Source organism: Megalops cyprinoides, chromosome 12 (genome assembly GCF_013368585.1).
Source record: "Megalops cyprinoides isolate fMegCyp1 chromosome 12, fMegCyp1.pri, whole genome shotgun sequence".
In the NCBI taxonomy this organism is placed as follows: Eukaryota; Metazoa; Chordata; class Actinopteri; order Elopiformes; family Megalopidae; genus Megalops; species Megalops cyprinoides.
Genome location: NC_050594.1, coordinates 15,216,904 through 15,229,065, shown reverse-complemented (window position 1 = coordinate 15,229,065; position 12,162 = coordinate 15,216,904). Strand labels below are relative to the sequence as shown.

The window sequence follows — 12,162 nt, the reverse complement described above, 5'->3', positions numbered from 1 at the left end:
GGGTCAAGTCCTGATAGGCAAAACGGAGAGCAACAGCCGCCCCGCAGCAGTGCGTGTTATGTCAGACATCAATAAGCAATTATTTCTAATCCACACCCCAAGCAAGAGCAAGCTGTGCAGAAAAGGTATCTATGTACAATGGGTAAACGCAGCTGAGTCCTTTGCCTTTCAAACAAATACATATTGGGAGAGACACCGGTTCATAAAGGAGGAAATATTTCTCATTTTAAGAAGGGGTGCGTGCCTTGCTGATCTGTGGTAAGGGTGTAATGAAGACCTGGGTGGGGGGGATGGTGGTGGAATACCTGGTCAGAGATTTTGTTGAGAACACTTACATTACTGCACACCTCACCCTGCTCAGGTAGATGAGCAGGGAGAAAAATAAATGTGTACAATTCACTGCAGCAACGGTGTGCTCTTCTAATATGCTTTCACCAGAAAATACAGCCCGACAGTCACTTGACTGTAATAAAAAGTAACACGTCTGATCAGATATGCCGCTTGCCAGACATTCATTCACAACTTTGACTTAGGGGATGCAGGGAGATATGCCACCAGGGACCAGGCAAGACTAAAACAAAAACAGGCAATAGTACGGTAGAGGAAGGTTTTGAAGGCCTGTTTATCTGATAGGATAGCATCAGCATCCCCTTTTATTAGCCTACAATTTTGTGTATTCGCAAAGGTTACATTATGAATGGACAGCAAGCCACTGTATACTACTTTCATATTGAGGCATAGCAATAGTAATACATATTTTTTGCTTTTATATTAAAAGGAGCAAACCATTCTAGAATGGGGATGTACTGGCTGTATTTTAAATGGACAAATATGCAACAAAATGCACACTGCATACAAATTATTTTATTTAAAATGTATGGCAGTAATGCTTTGGGTCAGGTTTTTGTTTAACAAATTGTTTTGTATTCTTTTGAGTCTGGCTGATTATACAGAATTTTGATTGAATAAAGTTTCAATTAGTTCAGTGGCCTACCTGTCATCTCGTCAAAAACACTGCCGAAATTCGTGAAAGTACCAAGTTCTCAACTAGTTTCTATGGTAGGTGGGTCAAACGTTTTGTTCACAATGACAGGTGCAGTCTAGACCGCCTCCCCTGACCTCCTGGGATAAAGACTCCCAAAAGAAGAATGCTGTCCTGTTCTCATTCATGCTTATGCCTTCACCTGCATTACCCTGCGCTCACACCAGCAGCGACTTTATCGCTGTACGTCGCCAAGTCGCTGTGTCACTGTCGCTTGCAGCCAGCTTGTGGGCGTTGCTAACGTAGTTTTGAGGAAGAGGGCTACAAATATATTGACAGGAGATGCATCAATTTTCTAAAAAAAAAAAATGTATATACTATTACTAAATATTATAAATATATATTTTATATTTAGGTATTTACATAATTTGCTTTATTCATCATGGAGTTGTATGTTTGCATTTTCTTAAAGGCAGGCCCACAAATCAAGTGCATTCCCGCTGAAAAATATGTTTTGGAGGGAATTTATTTTCCTACAAATAGTGTCATCTTGCTTCAAACACTACCATTTCACCATGGACTGAAAAGTAGCATTCGCAATCACCGCTATGGGAACTAATATGGGAATGGTAATATAAGAACTAAAGTTTAAGAAAACATTTCACAATTGCTCATTTGCATAAAGTTGAACTTTGCTTAACTTTTAGACGCCAAGTCGCGGCAATGTTGTCGCCAGGTGACATGTCGCTCAGCATCGCCCGGCGACCATTGGAAATAAATGACTTCCGGCCGCTTTGTTGCTTATTGTCGCTGCCGGTGTGAACACGGTGTTACTAATCATGGCTACGCCTTTACCTGCGGGTGAGGTCAGAGGGGTGCTGCCACGCCGTGTCTCCGCCTCCGCTCCTCTGACTGGCCACTGACTTCATGAGGATCAAGAGCTCTTTCACTCCTACAGGGTCCAATGAAGATGTGTCACCACACCAACACCACTACACACTATTTACACTCCAATCCACCGACCTGTGCAAGCAGCAACAATGGATGGCCATTTGAAGGCTGGAAATGCACCACATAGTGAAAACACCACCAGTATACAGTGTATGTATTACAATCTCAAATACTTGTGTTCCTGCAATACATATACCATATCACCTTATTTTTGCTTTCTGCTCAAGGACAGTACATTTACATACAACTGGCTCCTTGCAACTGCACTTTGGACGATCACACTTTATGGAACGGTTACAAAATATTTGGTCAGGCCAGTTCTTGCCAGTGGCTTACTTGCAGGAAACGGTTAAATGCACAGTCATTGAATAATTACATAATACATAATAGAGTGACTAATTCGATCAGCACTCTGAGCACATGTTTGTACACTTGTAATTATGCTGTCAAAGTGCTTCTGCTCCGCGCAGGCTGGAAAAATGGCAGATTCAATAATGCACATTTACAAGCACACAACGTGGCAGCTATTTCTTGACCCTCATACCAAGGATACAGTTACATGCACTTTCAAAATGTTTTTTATGATATAACATTCATTTATTTGGCATTGCTGCTGATATAAAGAGGATTTAATTTAATAGGCTAGAGTAACAGCCAAGAATAAGTGCACTGACAATCTCAACAAACTCACTTAACTCCTTTTATATGCAAATTCTGGTTGAGTGCAAACTGTAAAGAGAAGCACATGTTGGGTTCTAGAAATTCTATGGAGTCATCTGTTTTTAGCAGTCTCATTTCATTCTCTCATGCTAACGAAATCGGGGAGAACCGAAGACTGTATGTCCAACACCAAACCAAGCGCACAGAGCTGAAACAGCAAATGCCTCAGTGCACAGCAGACCGGGTACAACCTCTAGGCTACGACTGTAACAGAACCACGGTGGTGTTAAGGCGTCTTCAAATGCCGTTTGTAATCATTTGTATTCATGCATTTCATTCACTCATTTTGGTTACAGACCACCAATAATTAAAAAAGAGGTAATTCCAGCTGCAACATATTACAAAAAATAGCAGCTACCATTCACCCTAAAACTACAGAGTCTGTTACATTTAAAAGCCAAGCAGCAGGCCCATGATTTGACAGGCTGAGAGAAAATGGCTAGAAGGACAACTCTGAATACAATTTAGTTGGAATATCACTTTCAGTTTGGGACATTGCTTTGCATCTGCATTGAGATGACCATTTATATACTAGCACAGTGTTACCATCAGGGAGAGGTCAACATCATGACCTAAACCCGACCAGTAACTGCAATTACATGGTGGGGAAAAAAAGCATATCACTGGTTGAAGCGAAGTGTCGCTTCTGTGGCTGTGTTTCAGTTATAACTAGAGGTGGGGCTAGTTAGGAGTAAAATTCAAATGCAGACCACAGATCATACCATACCTCCCCACCCCTCCGGAGGGTGTTGTCTGTCTGCGAGAACACACACAGACACAGACTTGTGCTGAGCGCCAGAGGTGCCAGCCCTGCCAGGAAACAGCAGTGGGCAGTGTCACATTCAGTAGTTTGCTGCTTCATTTACGCAGTTCCAGCTGCACTGATGTTTGTCTGGGACCTCTAAAGCAAGGTGGGAATGCTAAAAAAACAGACTCCAGCATGTCAAATCGAAACTGGCTTCAACAATGTGACGGACACTTCAAGCGACAGCGTAACGCTCCCTTCGGAAAGAAGTGATTTCCACGACAAAAAAACACCCAAAATGCATCAGACACAGAACAATGCCTGTCGTACCAGAGTTCATGCAATCTGAATAGGCCAGGAAGCTGTGCAATCAGTATCCAGCAGCGACACATCTTACAATGGACTGCTGGCTAGATTCAGGTATTCTGGAGCATACTGAGGTGGAGCCCTCAAAGACATTTAACATGTTTAAAATATGCGTTTCCTCTGAACTGACTGAATCATAACCAAAAAAGAGCCAGTAAGAAAGCCTGCAGTTATTTTAAATTCAGATTTCAGATTGTTTTGTGTGCAGGGACTCATTCTTTTCTCTACTTTGATTTATATTTTGTTATCTGCTATTACTGACAATATCCTATCTAGGTATGTTTCGGTTAGTCTGAAGAACAACTGCATGTGCATCAGCCATTATTATAAACCTACGTACTGTGCTCACCTGTCACTGTGCTTAAACCCTGAGGCACTGCTACAAGAGAAAAGCTGATCAAACTATAAACATGGAGAAAAAAGAAAACTACACTGATGGTCTGATGAGGTGTGGCAGGACCTGCTAGCCCTCACTGTAAACTGCATTCTCTCCCTCTTTAACGCTTTGGTTCTGTGTGTGTGTGTGTGTGTGTGTGTGTGTGTGTGTGTGTGTGTGTGTGTGCGCGCGCACGTGCGCACGCATACATGTGTATGTACACATGAGTAAAGGTACACGCTTGTAGTATAGCTGTGAATACCTCTTCCCCAGTTTTCGGCATGGACATTTGGAGGAGAATGTGGGCTTCAGGGGATAAGGTCCAAAAGTACAGCAGTCTAATGCAGAAGACCTCTATACTACTGAACCACTCAGCAGACTATAGGAGCACACAGGACACAGCATGGCTCCAAGCACTTCCAGGCCCCAGACAGGAACATCCACAGAGAACACAAAATCTCATGTCTGCAGAATTTGGACCCCAATTCAGTTTGCAAAGAAAGGTGCCTTTGGAACCCAAAGTTCTCAAGTTCACCAATCTCCCTAAAGCAAAATGCTGCAACATCACCTCGATCACGTCCACAAGGGCGAGGGACTAACAGTTCAGTTTTCCCTCTTTTACCTCGCTTTTCTGTTCTTTGTTCCCTATGAAAATAGTGCACTGTAAAGTAAGCCACTTCTAATGTATTTGTAAAGGCACTATATCATACACAAAATGACTGATTGACTGACTGTCAAATAACAGGTAGCATGGTGGTAGACCGAGTTTGTGCGTCATACCTTCACTGGCAGCTGGGTTTTCTGCCATGTGGTTAGTGACAGCCTCCATATACATCCTCTTCTCCCGCTGCCAGTCCACCTCTTTGTCAAATACCATTGGTCTTGACCAAAACAAAGACAAAACAACAGCACCATATACATTCAATAGGAAAAGGACTGCACTAACAGTGGTGTGTATCTGTAATACAAGGTGCCACTTTGATAGACCAATGCTGCCTTCTGTTGGTGACAAAGGTGTATTGTACATTTCACGTTTACTGTACCTGGACGGTAGTCTTGCTGCCTCCTTCTTGATATGACTGCGTTCTGTCTGGCCGTTTCCATCACTGATGTCAGTCTGCTTCAGGGGAACCACCACCACTGACCTCACCTGGTCAGAGCATTGATAATGATGGCCATAACATAACCAGAGAAAGGTCTACACACTCATTTACAACAAGTATCACCGCCATGAAGAGACAAGCAGCCTCAACAACAGATATAACAGAGAAAAACACCCTTGTGACCACAGAAAGCGAGGGGAAAAACAGATCTACACTCAAGCTCATTCAGTGCCATGAGAGATGGAACCCCAGCTCAACAAAGCCATGAGAAACCAGTGACAGAAAAAAGAGCTTGTGCCCTGGCAAGCAGCGAAAGGCCCCTCACTGCCTCCCTCTCAGGCGTTGCAGTTACCTGGACCTGCGGGTGCACAGTGATGTTGAATGAAGCCTCCGAGGCTGCGTCCTCATCCGTGAGCGAACCCAGGCGCTCCCTTACCGAAGGCTGTAGGTCCTCCCTAACCCCTGGCCTCTGCAACGCTGTCTTGGGGTTCACCTCTGTACCCCACTGTGTCGATGACTCGTGAAGCGCAGGGCCAATACTGAACACCTTGTCGTCACCCCTGTCTGCTCCCTGAAGACCTCCAGCACTCTCAGCCACAGGTGGCTCTGGCTGGGTGTGTGAAGCTTCGTCCAGACACGAAAGCAGGGTCCTGCACATGACTGGCTCCTCGGCGGTGGAGGGACTACTCTGTTCCCCACCCTCCCAAGGCACCCACTCCCGACTGGACAATTCCCTGCCCTCAAGCATCGGACTGGACATGCTAGTGGGCTGTGGCGGCCTGGCCTTGAACACCTTGGCACACTGTGAAACGCCCTTCGCTGTCTTCCCTAGCTGACTGTGGTACAACTTTGAGAAATAGCCTTCATCTCTGGAGGTCCCCTCTGTGCTCTCCCCATCCCCTTCATCCTCTCCCTGCCCTTCCCCCGGGTTCGAGTTCTGCTTAGCGTCACCTGTATGTGGGTCTGAGAGGCTGCTGCAGCTATTCTCGTAAAAGCTGTGACAACTTTCAATAAACTCCTCAATTCCCTCACTGTCCTCCCCATTGCTGCCAATGGGGCTCAGAGACAAGATCTCGTCACTACCGAAACCAAATGCACGAGAGAGATCGGTGACACTCTCGGCAAAGGGCGCAGATGAGGTTCGGGGGCGGGGCAAGATTTGCGCCGTGCTATTGGCCCCTGGCCCTGCTTCACCATGGGACGGTTCAGCTGAAACCTCATCCAGAACACAGTTACGGCTCGTATCTCTGCCTCCCTCTTCAACCAACGCGTAACCACCTGACTCCTGCTGTTTGGAGGGGGGTTTAAATGCCTGCTGCACCTCCAAGAGAGAATGGCAGGAGTCAAGGACACAGGCCAGGTCTGGAGAAGAGCTCAACGTGAAGTGCTTCTTCAACGGAGCTGTGAAGGTCTCATCCAAGGAGGTGTCGTCCAACAGCCTCTTGCTACTAACAGACGCCTGGTTGTTAAAGATCTCTATTTTTATGTTGCAAAACGGGATTGACAAGTTATGATTGAAAGGGCCAGTCCCATCATCAGTGCTCTCGCAGATTATTTTTCTGGAGTATTTAGAGAGGGGCCTAAAATGACTAAAACTGGCACTTCCCTCTTGCCTTTCTTCACTACACCTGACCGCAAAAGCCTCTGCACTTTGAAATCGTGCCTCCATTTTTACTGAGTAATTAAGTGCCTGGGCTCAGACCTCTGCCCTAGAAACACAGACAGAAAGGAATGAACTCTTAAATAACTTTTGAAAGTTTAGACATACACTCACAGACTATGATGTACAATGTTACACAGATGTGGTTGAAAATTACACAGGGTTATCATGTAGGTGTATATTTATATGAAACCTATCTGAAAAGTGTAATATGCCTTCTGCCCCGCAGCCTGCGTTAGCTACGGTGCGTTATTTTACAGATTAAGTAGTTAACCAAATTAAGGTTTAAATCACATCTTGTGATAGAAAACTAGTTAACTAATAAAACGTTTTCAAGATACCTAGATACCCGCTTAACAACTATTGCACTGCAGTTAGCACAGATCAACCGTTTGAAAGCAAGTAAACGAATGCATCACTGTGTTTTTCCTACTATGTCGTTAGGTAATGTTTATTAGTAGATGAGTAGAAGTAACTGCGGAAATTCTCCATTTATAGTCTGACAGCTAGAATAAAAATCAAGACTTGTGCCGCCAAAACGGAAACGGTATAAACTTGCCAGAAAGGAATTCACTTAATTAAAATCCAGTTTACTCAATTTTCAATTTTTACTCAGATAGAAAATAGTAATCGTTGAACTCATTCAAGCGTTTACGGACAGGTTAAAGAAAGCTGCTAACGTTAACTAGCAGCCATCTAAGGTTAGTCGGTCATGTCTAAACACACTAACAAAATATGTTCATTCGTTCCTGACCTAACTTGCTGAAAACACTTCTGCCAATTTTCTGATGGCTTGGAAATTCCTCAGATAATACTGAATAGCCTCAAATGTAACTATGAAGTAGAAATCTGCCTGCATAGCTAGCCAGTGAGGTAGCTAACTAGCAAATTAGCAAATCTACAACTAAAGACCCTCCACCCACCAGCTTTTCTGATGAAAAATGAGAAGCAATGGAAGATTACACATTTGAAACACAACAGATTAGCTACTGCCATGTACCAAAAGGCTTACCAATATAAATAACGTTGTTACTTGTGTTTGCAGGGGGTCGACAAACGATCACTCATTGCAAACGGTACTTCAAATCACGGATAGCCAACAGGGCAATCTTCCCGTATCATGTGACCGCCAAATGCGATTTCGTGACTTAAAAAGTGTGAAACACTGAAAATTCAGAGAACCTGTTGATCCTAAGTGGTTGAAAACATGTCAATCATTCAAAGTAATTAGGATTGTAGTATGTGGTTTTTGAATCTGCTTCAGATTTGATCGTCTCCTCCCATCACACAGACTGTGTTCTCACAGAGAACAGAACATTCCCTTCACACGGGCCTTATAACAGATTGATTCGATAAAGAATGTATGAATTTCGTACTATTTAATTACGCTCTCACTGCCACTAGGTCGATACGTTAGGATAAATGATCGTAGCATTCTGCACCGTTGCAGCACGCCGTCACGGCACGTTTTACTCTCCATTACTTCCGATTTTCGCTTGTACTGCTTGGTCACTTGGAACAGAATCAATCCGAACAGGTCTTCACGTGATCACTTCTCAGTGTCTGGTTTGAGCTGCCAACCCCTGATATCTGACATCTGCTTGTTAGAAAAAGTGCGTCACGTAGGTGTGAGAAATTATCTCATTCAAAAAATGAAGTAAGCGCAGCCCCACGAGCGAGCTCAGAATAATTTGGGAATGTGACTGAAATCGACACCTGGCGATCGTTTTAATAAACACAATCCATCTGGATGAAAGTGGATGATACCGGCTGTGCGCAGCACGTTGTGCATCTTGATTCAGTTCTACTCAGTGTAAGGATACAAGACGGTAAGATGCGCATTCAAGACCTACTGAATTGAACGAACTTTGCTGTACCATGTTTCAGGATGGCATTTTGTTCCTCTAGTCCCCAACTGTTGAACGTCACAAACGCTGAAATAAACCCCCTTTTCGACTCACATTGATATATTTTATTCATTTCTGTGGGAATATAGCATGATAATGACAGTATTATGCAATTATTTAAATTAATTCCAAAGAATATGTAACAATGCCAAAAAGAATATATTAACACTGAGAGATCCGACTTTGGAGTCACATCCCACTCCGCCCCCTAGAGAGGGAAAAAAAAATGAGCGAATCCACCAAAACTTAACCAGCACATAGAACATGAGCAATGCCATGGGCTTATCAGGAATGAAAACCATATCCCTGAAATTTGACTGAATAAAATGTGCTTTGGAGGGGGGAGGGGAAAGTGCAAAAATACATCTTGTTTTGCCATAGAAAAAATATATAGTAGATTGTCTTGTTTGTGAATGCATGATGCCTTTGTGGTATGGTGGTCGTTTTACTTCCTGGTTCAGGGCATGCATAGGATCTCTGATACCCCAACACAGCAGCTTTAGGCTCCAAAAAAGAGATTACTGTTAAAGAATTAGAACAACCAAAGCAAGCGAAGGCATAAGCAGACCATCATCATAAGCCTATTTATCCATTTATTTATTCTTAGGCATGGCTGGAATCTAAGGCCGCTGCCAGTGGCACCAGGTTAACAACAGCGGCAAGAACATCCAATCCAGCTAACATTAAAATCACTTCTGTTTCACTCAGAGCGATGAACACCCTCTTCAGTGAAGTGACATGACCCATCCTACTCTAAGGAAAATGGTGAATTGTCAAGTGCAAAAAAAAAAAAAATGCAATTTGGCCAAAGTGAAACCTTCTTCTGGGGCTGTGTTTGCTGACTTTAGAATCCAAATTCAACGCGTGAAATCCCATTAACAATCTTTTAGCTGTGACGAGTCTGCAGTGTCTTCAGCTCACTTCAGCTTTCTGACATGCTCTTATGACATGCCCTGATGCCTTCCCAAACACAGGTATGTCTACACAAAGGGTCTTTCGCCCTGTATTAAATAGAAATACTCCCGACATCTTTGGAAGAGAGGGACATTGCCTGTTATATCTACTGCATAGCCAGATCATCAATCTCCCCAGTTCCCTCTGAGCAAACAGAAGAATCTCCTTTCAAATAGTAACAGAGGAATAATATGCCCAACTAAACCAAATACAAGGCGGGTGATAAATTATAATACTATTATATATAATATATATAAAAATACAAACTTGATTTTGATACATGTACATATACAGACAGACAACTGGAAATAGAACCAAGAAAATTAAAAAAAAGAAAATAAAATGTGTTGACTGTAACAAAGACCAGATCTGTGATCATTGCACATTAAAAAAAATGAAACAAAACAAAAACAAAAACAAACAATGTAATGGTTTTATTGCTTTGGTTTGAGAGTTCTGGAAGCAGACACCACAAGATTCTTTCAGCTCGGTTAGGCGTCATCCCAGCTAGGGCCCACCAGGTGGCGCCTGCGGGACCTCCAGGGAAGACCAGCCGTGCACCATTCCCTTCCCCTCCCTCCCCAGGCGGCAGGCACGCTCAGAACCCGAAGATGTCGTCTCTGTCGGCAGCGCTGGCGTCCGCTTTGTCCCAGTCCGTGGGAGACAGGCACTCTTCAGTGTTGAAGTCCTGAGGTGTCACCCCAATGTCCAAGACCTGGGGGTTAGTGCGAGACTCAGCGAGCCTGGGGGGGGGGGGGGGGGGGAGAGAAACGTGAGAATGTCATCCCCACGTCTTTGGGAAGCCCGTATTCACAGATCACAGAGAGATGACATGACACATGCAGCATGTTGCTGGGTGATGTGGAGTCAAAGGTGATCCCAGAGTTTGTGCTGGGTCACTCTAGATCCACCTGGACTACCTGGGAGGCAGAGGAGTAACCTCTCAACTCCGCAACACAGGCAATGCACATGAATGAATCTGAAATATGGGATATGCCTTCACGTTGGAAGCTGAAAACCTGAGCTTTAGACCTTTGGTCCAATTCCTTGTGGTTCCCAAATGGTGTTCACTAACCCAGTCTGGCTGCAGTCCCATCACACCACAAAAGGCATATCCAAGAACAGTGGAACATGTTGCTTTAAGAGACACAAATTAGATGCATACATGTTCCCTAATTAGCATAAATATGTTTGAGGGCTATTGATCAAAAAGGTCTCATAGCAATGGTCTCATAGCAATCCCATCTGCTGCAAGTAAAATGGCATTTTAGAACATCAAAATAGCTTCCTTTTAAGTAACCTCCCAAGGCTGCTCATGAGAGTACGTTAGTAATTTTCCACCATTTCTTAGTCTTTGAAATCACCGAGGAAAGAGCTGGGAGCATTTCAAGCTTTGACCCTATCCACTCTCCGGGAGCACTGATAGCTCACAGTATTTTCTTATCTATATTCAGAGCATAGTAAACCATTTCCACACTCACATGAGCTCCGCTATGTTCATATCACACATCCATAAGGCCACTCTGTTTCTGAGTGCATAGTTGTTTTAACAGTATCCATAAGCCAGTTCATGTCAGTCTGAGCCAGCCTGAAAGAACTTGTAGCAGGACAGCAAATCTCCCCTTCACGGCAGCACCATTTCATTTTAACTGCTGCTCTGCAGCATCCTTCTTTCATACAACCCAATTTCTAATGCGAATCCATCCATTTTATTCTGAGTTTTTTTTCTGTATAGTAAAATCACCTTATCTATAATGTACTGTCATGGCTGTTTAACTTGTGATACAGGCAGCACAAAGTCAGGTTTCTCTCATTCTCTCCCTTTCTCTGTTGCGCTAATCTGTCATCAGAGACACAAAAGCCCCATTTAATATTAACGTATCTGGGAAGAAATTACTCCACAGCACATACGCACGGAGTAAGCGTACAAAACGGAAGCGTTCTTCCAATGTATATTTTCATTATGCATTTATCAGCATGAAATTGGTCTAAATAAAAGTTGAGCTAGCAAGTCATTTACTTCACTCCATGAAGAGAAGAATTATGATATGGTGACAGCTGAGGCCATAGCAGTATAATGTATGTTCTCATCGGGAGATGAAGCCCGTCTGCTCCTCTTACAAGCGACAAGCGAAAAGGATTCTGTGATCTTAATCTAATGGTGTATCAGCCACGCATACAGATTAAATTACTCTATCGTTAGAAAGTAAAGGACTGAAACGACTAATAATACAGCAATCAGCCTCGAGTGTACAGGGGTACCCCAGCGGTTATGTCTGGCTGGATCCACCAAGCACGGTGGAGTGTTTGGCTCAAGTATGTCAGATCAAAGGCTTAATGCTGGGATACACTGTAAATGCAGACTGATTGCTTGAGGAGGTATTAAATTGAATTGTCA

The 12,162-nt window shown here is 43.6% G+C and overlaps 1 protein-coding gene across 2 annotated transcripts in view; it reads right to left on the bottom strand.

Moving 5' to 3' along the window:
• Positions 1-10,116: 10,116 nt before the first annotated feature.
• ldlrap1b (low density lipoprotein receptor adaptor protein 1b) overlaps positions 10,117-12,162 on the bottom strand; it is a 42,626-nt gene continuing 40,580 nt past the window's right edge. For both annotated transcript variants that reach the window (XM_036542963.1, XM_036542964.1), the window contains exon 9: positions 10,117-10,507. In XM_036542963.1, the coding sequence (XP_036398856.1) occupies positions 10,363-10,507 (145 nt within the window). In that variant the 3' untranslated portion in view covers positions 10,117-10,362. The remainder of the gene's footprint in view (positions 10,508-12,162) is intronic.